The 8,264-nt window shown below is 57.9% G+C and overlaps 1 protein-coding gene across 1 annotated transcript; it reads left to right on the forward strand.

Moving 5' to 3' along the window:
- The first annotated feature begins 2,666 nt into the window (after window positions 1-2,666).
- Window positions 2,667-8,044, forward strand: SAPCD2 (suppressor APC domain containing 2). Its single transcript, XM_068413755.1, has 6 exons — window positions 2,667-3,075; window positions 5,664-5,797; window positions 6,220-6,366; window positions 6,515-6,616; window positions 7,152-7,265; window positions 7,706-8,044. Exons 1-6 carry the CDS (start codon window positions 2,667-2,669, stop codon window positions 7,832-7,834), a joined length of 1,035 nt encoding a protein of 344 aa, XP_068269856.1. The 3' UTR covers window positions 7,835-8,044.
- Window positions 8,045-8,264: the final 220 nt, after the last annotated feature.

The raw sequence follows: 8,264 nt of genomic DNA on the forward strand, positions 1-8,264 counted from the left end.
TCTGGGTTGACACTTTGGTACCCCACTGGAAGGGATTCCCCACACCCTTTGGGGCTCAAAGAAGGGGTTACCACCGTGTCCTGGTTTCCTGGGGATAAAATTTATAGAATCAAGTTTCTGTTAGATTTTGTTTCAGTTTGTGGCCAGCCATGGTGATCAGGGCCGTTAGCGGTTAAACCCAGGGCAGCTGCCCCAGGCTGGCCCAAAGGTACATTCTACATCATTAACGTCAAGCTCACTGTAAAAGGGAAAGCTGGATGGGGAGAGAGGGGCTCTTTTTCCTCTCCTCTCTCCTCTCCTCTCCTCTCCTCTCCTCTCCTCTCCTCTCCTCTCCTCTCCTCTCCTCTCCTCTCCTCTCCTCTCCTCTCCTCTCCTCTCCTCTCCCTTTCACATTCTCAGCAATTGCTATTCCTGGAGCAACTTGCAGCTCTCTGTAGCTCAGAATAATTTTGTGTGTTTTCTCTTATCATTCATATTTGTTTCTTTATTTTATGAAATCTGTTTAACTTCAACCCACGGGTCTCCCTCTTTTTCCCAATTCCCTTCCTTGGTCAGGGAAGGGACACCGGCTGAGAGAACAACTTGTTTATTGTTCAGCCCCGGGTGTGGGCTAAACAGAGACACAGCGATTGCGCTTTGTGAACTGGACAGTGACGGGGTGCACTAGAACTTGGCACCTGGACCGGAACAGGAGTTTGCAAAGCTCCTGGTCTGGTTTTAACCAAACCCCAACCTGCCGTTCCTGGGTACGGTCTGGAAACCTGCGCTGCCTGGGGACCGAAAAACTTGTGTAACAAAGTAGATCACAGGTACGAAACTATTTCAACTACCTTCTGAGTTCAAAGACTGCGGCTAGTAACATTACACAGTAGCATTTGAATTTTTCCCCCTTCCTTCAAAGTTACTGCATTAATACTGGCCAATCCAGCATTTTACACACAACAGAAATTCTCCTCCTCCCTCAGCTGAAGAAAACCTTTTCCTCATAACAAGTTGAGACAAAAAAAAAAAAGCCAAACACAAATCTAAAGATATCTGAACCGAAATTAAGGTTCATTTGTTTTATCCATAAATTCCATATTTCTGGCTGCTGTAATAGCACCAAGACCACTCTGTCAATCAGAAGAGCCTGGGCTGACCCCAAGATAAACTATTCAGTGAGAGAAAAAAACAAAACAAAACCCCAGAAAGCCTTTTCCAAGAATTTTCAAAATCTCCCTCACCTCATTCACCACGCTGAGGATGAAAACATCGGCCTGTCTCGTGGCAGCCCCTTGAGGGCACTTTGTATGGAAAGCGTAGGGAGACCAACAGCAGTTGTGTCCCAGCTCCTGGTTGCCAGAGCACAAGGCTCCACGTGGAGGAGCGAGAGTATTTCAGCTGAAGCACCAGACACAGTCAGCACCAGGAACCATTTCTGGGATCTCCACATTGCTTTCCTGGTGGGACAAGAATGGGACAAGAGACATTAAGGTGATTTTGAATTCCCCCTATTATTCCTGTCTGTTCCATCAAGCCCAGGGAGGTGGGAGGAACCCAGGGAAAACCTCTTTTTCCTGCAGATTTACCTTTTGCTGAGCAAAACAGCCCACGTGCAGATGCTACCAGAGCTGAGCAACGTCACGTTCGCTGCCTTGTTTCTGGAGCAGAAAGGGGAGGAGGGATGATGCACTGGTTCCTTCTCCCTGTATCCTACGCAGGTGTGAACCTGTTCAGTCAAACACAGCTAAGCCAAGCAGAGATCTCAAAACAGGTAGGACAGGTCCGGGAAATTTATGAAAAGAAATAGTTTAAAGAAAAACAGGTTGTGAACAGCCCGGCCATAGCACCGAGGAGACCAGCCAGAGCAAGTCCTTGATAGAGAAAAGCACAGGGAGGGTCTCCAGAGGCTGCTGTGACTTACCTGGCAGCCTGGATCTGACAGGGCTGAGAAACTCCATGGAGAAGAGGAGTTGCAAGAATGGGCTGAGAAGGAGTAGGACCAAGCTGCTGAGGACACCCAGGGATGGAGCACTTGTTGTGCACCAGAACTCCCAGATACTTCTCTGCAGAGCTTCTTTCCAGCTGGTCACCCCCCAGCCTGTACTGGTGCATGTGGTTATTCCTCCCTGGGTGCAGGACCCTACACTTGCCCTTGTTGAACTTCATTGGGTTCCTCTCTGCCCAGCTCTCCAGCCTGTCCAGGTCTCGCTGGATGGCAGCACAGCCTGCTGGGGTATCGGCCACTCCTCCCAGTTTGGTGTCATCAGCAAACTTGCTGAGGGTACACTCTGTCCCATCGTCCAGGTCATTGATGAGGAGAGGTTGATGGATGGATGGATGGATGGATGGATGGATGGGTGGATGGACACCAGCCAGCACGGCTCTTCCCGGGCCGCGGGGGGTCACCGAGCCGTTACCGAGGGTGCAGGGTCTCGGGTGGCGGTGGGATGGAGGAGGAGGCACCTCTCTGTGCCCGCCCCGCTCTCGGGGGTCCAGGGACCCCCCTCCTCGCCCCAGCCGAGAGCGGGGCGGGCGCCGCGTGGAACTCAAACTGCCGTCCTCCTGCTCAGCCAATCGCCAGCGCGACCGGCCTCCGCCAACCAATAGAAGCGCGGGATTTCCCACCACCAACCAATAGGAGCGCGGGGGCGGGAGCGGGCGAGTAACGCTCGGGAGCGACGGTGATGGCACCGGAGCGCGGTGACCGGTCGCTCCCCGCCGGTACCGAGGGTCTCCCGCGGGTTTTCCTGCAGAGCCTGCGGACTCTCTTCGATATCCTGGATGACAGGCGGCGGGGTTACGTGCACCTACGGGAGATCGAGTCCCGCTGGCGGGGAGCGGAGGCCCAGGAGCTGCCCGCCGGGGTGATGGAGGGCTTGCGGCGGGCGGCACCGGCCAGCGGGTACCTCACCTTCGAGCGGTTCGTCCTGGGGCTGCGGGCTGCCCTGCCCGGCGCTGAGCCCCCGGTGGAGAGCGGCGGCGGCGGCGGGCGGAGGAGCGCGGAGAAGGCACCGAGCCCCCGCGGTGCCGAGGAGCGGCGGGGGAAGAGCAGCGGGCAGCGGGAACCGGGGCACGGGCAGCCCCGGGGCCGGGGTGAGGCGGCGGGGAGCGCCGGGCGCGGGGGGGTTGCGGCTGGTCGTCACGGAGGGTCGCTGGGCTGTGGGGTCTCCGGGAGCCGAGCGGCTGGAGCTGCGGTCACGGGGGGGCTCCGCGCTGGGGCTGTGCCCTCGGAAGGGCCGGGGGCACCGGTTCCGCCGCTTTTTGGACAAAAAAAAAATAGCAAAACGGGATCCAGCTTTCTTGTTCGGCTGATTCCGCAGCGCTATTGGCAATAATAGATAATTAAGCAGTAATTAAATGGGAAAGCGGCAGCAGGGAGATGCGCTTTGCTGTCCCCAAGCGCTGCCCGGGTGGCTCAGCCCCGCAGAGCTCAGCGGCACATCCCTGGGGACTCTGCCCCTTCCTCGGGACCGGGGTCTGCCAGGGCCTCCCACCCCCGGGTGGCACGCTGACCTTGGCGAGGGGGAAAGGTGTCCCCTTTCATGGAACTTGATGATCTTTAAGGTCCCTTCCAACCCAAACCAGTCTGTGGTTCTGTTTCACTGGCATCTTCATTTGTTGCTAGTCTGTAGACTTTATAAGGAAACCAGGCTTGTGGACTTACTGGTGTAGGTATTAATTCTTTATCTAAATTTGTGAAGTGCTTTGAGATCTACGGACACAAAGGTCCGTGCGAGGAGCTGGTGTTTGTTATTGCAACACTCGAGCGCGATGACTTCCTCTACCTTGGGGAAGTTGTCTGGGCTGGTTTGCTTTCCCTTCCCACCCTCCCCGGCCCTTCCTCTGCTGGGTGGAGAAGAAACTTCAGCCGTGGCGGAGGTTCTCTGCTTTCCATTTTGCCTCCAGACTAATCACCGGAGCTTGATCTAGGGCAATGTTATTAAGTAGGCTGGTTCTTCTATCGTCAAGAGTGTAAATCTGGAAAAACCTGAAAAAAAAAATCCTGCTTGGTAAATAAACAGCAAATTGAAAGCTCTGCCCTGGCAAGGAGCGAGCAGATGACAGCAGTGACTTTCTGGTTGCTGAGGATCTGTCCATTACAGGCTGATGTTACACTGATGTCCTGAGCCTGCAGGCAGGGTTAGTGCCTCAGCCCTCGCTGCCAGCTTCCCGCAGCGCAGGGCCCTGTTGTGGCACCAGGCTGGAATTTCAGGTTGATTTAGCAGCTTTATGAGTGTTATAACACAGAGTTCTTGTATCTCTTCGAGCTCCAGGTCCTGCGCAGCTGCTCAGTGCTCCCTTCCACCGCGGAGGGTTTCCCGGGGTGTGGTTGAACAGGTAGATGTTCTCCTCAACCTATGGCAGCCCCAGTGTGGGGCAACTCTCCCAGACCTCATTGCCTTCGAGGTGAAGGGGGGCTCCTGCAGCCACGGCTGCCCTCTCTTGCCCCGTATCCCTCTTCCATCGTGTCCTTGTGCTCAGCTGAGGAGCTGGGCTGGCACATCGCGGCCCTTCGTGCCTGCGCAGCGGGGAACGTGCTAGACCCATGCCAGGCAGCCCTGGCGCCTGGGAGCCGGCATATGCCCAACCCGCTGGAGAAGGCTGCGGCGATGGGTGGGGGTGCCTGGCAGATCCGTGGGGATGATCCCGAGGAGGAGATGTTTTTTCCCAGCTGCCTCACTGCCTGCCTTTGCTTGCCTACCTCCCCGCTGCTCTTGTTTGGAAGCCGTGTTGGGAAAGAAACTCTGGAGGAACCCTGTGTGCAGGGAGCGGGGTGAGCATCTGCTGGGGACTCGGCAGGGGACCGGGGCAAGAAGGGAGGTGCGGCAGGCTCGCCGCCCGGGCACGGCTGGGGAGGTGCTGGCTGCACCCCCGGCTGCCCTGGTGCTGCAGTTCAGGGAGGTGCTCGGCCAGAAAGGGGGATCTGAGCTGGCTCGGCCGTGGCCATGGGGCTGCGTTTCTGGTGGCAGTGCGGGGCTTGGGGTGACTTTTCTGCAGGTGCCCCGGCAGTACCTGCTCCGGTGCACGGGCAGCACAGGCTGGAGGTGCCTGATCCAGCCTAAAACCTGCCACTATGAACTTAATCTGCAAAAATAGGTTATGCATGGATTTGCACCAGCGTCACGGGTTTGTAGTGGATCAGTCTTCTGTAGGATAGGACGTTGGGATTTTAATAAAACTTTGGAAAACATACAGCCTGATTTACTCCATGGTTAGACCACAGGCACAGGGTCTGGGGTGGGGAATGTCTGCATGGCCAAGCCTGTCACCAAGCAGGAGCTGCCTTCAGGAGGAGTCGGGTTCCTTGCAGAGCCTGTGCCACCGGAGCGGGAGCCAGGGGTCCCATGAGGACAGGACGAGGGTAGGCAACATCACTAATGGTTTAATTGCCTGTGTCTGGGACTGAAAAAGCATTGCCTGGAAGCTGCCTGCTTTTTGCAGAAGGTGACCACTGACATCATGGTGGTCACTGATCTGTTGCCAGCCTGGCGCAGCCAAGTAAGTTGTTGCTGGAGCCTGCTCTGTCCATTCAAAGATGCGAGTAGGTGCTCGGGCCGGCGCTTTGCTCAGCTTCTCCCTGCCCCGTCTGTTGGCAAGACTACCCAGCAGATAGTCCCATAGAACTGTCCATGGGGAAGTTTTTGTGGCAGCTGGTGGCCTCATGCTTTCCTCTGTTACAGGTGGTGATGCTAAGGCTGCTGGGCAGTCCCAGGGAGATGGTGGCCATCCAGGGGCTGGGGATGCGCGGAGGCATCAGAGGGGACGTGCAGAACACCGGAGACACACCATCACCAACGGCGTGGACTTCAGCATGGTAAGGGGACAGCCCTGCCGTGGGCTCCAGCAAGGGACAGCCGACAGCCACGCGTGTTTGTGCTGCTGGCTGACGCTCGCAGCCTGGGGGGGGTTTGGGCAGCGGCTGCAGGCCCTGCTCTTGCTGCATCCCTGGATAGATATGAGATGGAGAAACCTGCTTCCACAGTGGGGAGCAGAAGGGTGGAGGTGGCCTGACTGTCCTCTACCTGCTTCGGTTGTTCTCCCAAACTGGAGAACTCTTCCCCCAAAGCAGCATCAGGCAGCAGCCATCATCCTGCTCCTCCATGGCTTTTCATGGGGAGAGGGGCTGAGACCCCTGCCCGTATCCATATCCCTCTGCGCCTCATGCAGAAACCAGCTCCTGGGGCTTGGCAAGGCCTTGGTGAGGAGGGGGTGACATCTCTGCGCTCTGTCCTGCAGCTGAAGCACATGAAGGAGCTGGAACAGGAGAAGGATTTCCTGCTGCAGGGGCTGGAGCTGGTGGAGCGCGCCCGGGAGTGGTACCACCAGCACATCCAGTTCATGCAGGAACGCCAGAGACTCCTGGGGAAGAACAAAACCAGTGCCGTGAGTCTGGGGCTTGTGCTCAGGGTGCTCGACTGCTTGGGAGGATCTGGGGCTGGTCTGTGGGTTTGAAGAACAGGGCTGGGACTTGGCTGGACCTGGAGCCGGCCCCATGGTAACCCCCAGCCTCTTCTTCCTCCATGTCCCCCAGGATTTCCTCCCTGAGGGTGGCCAGAGCCACCTGGGGCGCCTGGTCCCCAAGCTGCAGGAGGTGAACCGGTGCCTGGGTGACCTCCTTTCCACCGCCGGCAAGGTGAGAGCTGCAGATTAGCAGCATGTGGTTGTTGGTGTGAGCTTGGGACCCATTCTGTCCCTCCCAGGCTGGTGGCTGGGCTGACATCGGAGCTGTCAGAGTTTCCCCAGGCTTTGGAGAGGTGATTTGGCTCCGTGGGCAAGGTAGGGGATGGGGGATGGCCAAGAGGACAGCACAGCTGGTCCTGAGCTGGACTGGAGGATGCTCAAGGCATTTGGGGGACTAAAGGAGATCCCCAAAAAGGTGTAGCCATTGTCAAATGAATAAGGAACCATCCTGCTGAGGTGCTGAGTCAGCCCTCTCGGGCTGGCTGTCCCGCCGGGCTCCTGGCAGGAGCTGGGCACACTGACAGGAATGCTTCCCACGTCTGTCTGCCGTGCTGGAGACCCTGCGATGGCCTGTACTGCGATCTTAATCCTGTGCTGGGCTTCTCTCTGTTCCCCGTGTGCCACAGAAACAGCTTCTGGCCTTGGGAAGGCTGGGGGGAGGGCCTGGGAAGGAGGTTCAGTGTCTCATCCCTTCATCTTCTCTGCAGCCAGCGAATCCCTCCTCGGCTCTGAGCAGGCTGGTCCCCGTGGCGTCCCCAGCCTCAGGAGGCTCCCAGCAAGCCATCAACATGCTGAAGGAGCAAAACCGGCTTCTCACCAAGGTGAGAGGGGGTACGGGGGGAGGAGATCCCCTTTGAGGGGTGGGGAGAGGAGGCAGGGTGGGATGGGGCTGGGCAAGGAATACGAGGCAGCACAAAGTGTTCCTTCAGCTTGGCCAACCTTGGTCATCCCAGAGAAGGGCGTGTGGGCTGCACCCGGAGACTCCCCTCACCCAGCTGTGTCCAGCTGTTTGCTGGGTGAAGGTCCATGGGCAGGGATGGGGCATCCCTGCTGGAGGGAAAAGCCTGTGACAAATGCAGGTGACGAGAGGGTGCAGAGGCTGCGGCTGGGGTCTGCGAGCAGGGCTGCTGGGGAAGGGGCACCCGTGATGCCCCTGCCAGGGCTGGGCTCACCGCCGGGGTTCACATCCCAGCACCCACATCCCAGCACCCGCCAGCACTCTCCTCCTCTGAGCAGCATTTTCCTCCTCTGTCCTGTGCAGGAGGTGACCGACAAGAGCGAACGCATCACCCAGTTGGAGCAGGAGAAATCTGCCCTGATCAAGCAGCTCTTTGAGGCTCGCGCCCGCAGTAACCACGAAACAAGCCAGCTGGACTCCACCTTCATCTAGCGCCCGTCTCCCCATCCTCGAGCTTCCCTGGGGTTTTGTGGGTCTCTTGCCCAAAACCCGTGGCACCCATTGCTCCAGGTGTCGTATCTCGAGGTCCGGTGCTGCTGGTGGCATCTCTGCAGGAGGAAGCCGGGAAGGCACTTCCCCGACCTTACCTGGGGAGCATCCCCGCACCGCTCTGCTGCTGGGTTTTCCAGCTGTGTGCTCTCAAGCTGCTCCTTTTCTGTCTCTAAAGGGACCGCAGGGACTGTACCCCCAGCCCCGGGATCCCCCGTGTGCTGGGGGGATCAGCCGCTGCCCGTGCTGCCTGCGCGGGGGCAGCTGCTGTGCCCTTGGCCTGACTTTAGACTGAATTTTGGCTGCTCTCAGAAAAAGGTGATGCGTTTTCAACACTCCAGCTGGCATCTCGAGGCAAGCCTGGCTGTTGAAA

This window comes from Nyctibius grandis, chromosome 16 (assembly GCF_013368605.1).
Source record: "Nyctibius grandis isolate bNycGra1 chromosome 16, bNycGra1.pri, whole genome shotgun sequence".
In the NCBI taxonomy this organism is placed as follows: Eukaryota; Metazoa; Chordata; class Aves; order Nyctibiiformes; family Nyctibiidae; genus Nyctibius; species Nyctibius grandis.

Bases quoted from the DNA above. Each gene is read 5' to 3' on its own strand.
- SAPCD2 (XM_068413755.1), top strand. From the start codon at position 2,667: ATGGCACCGGAGCGCGGTGACCGGTCGCTCCCCGCCGGTACCGAGGGT. The intron at 3,076-5,663 runs GTGAGGCGGCGG...CCTCTGTTACAG, and splicing joins CGGGCAGCCCCGGGGCCGGG to GTGGTGATGCTAAGGCTGCT. The intron at 5,798-6,219 runs GTAAGGGGACAG...TCTGTCCTGCAG, and splicing joins ACGGCGTGGACTTCAGCATG to CTGAAGCACATGAAGGAGCT.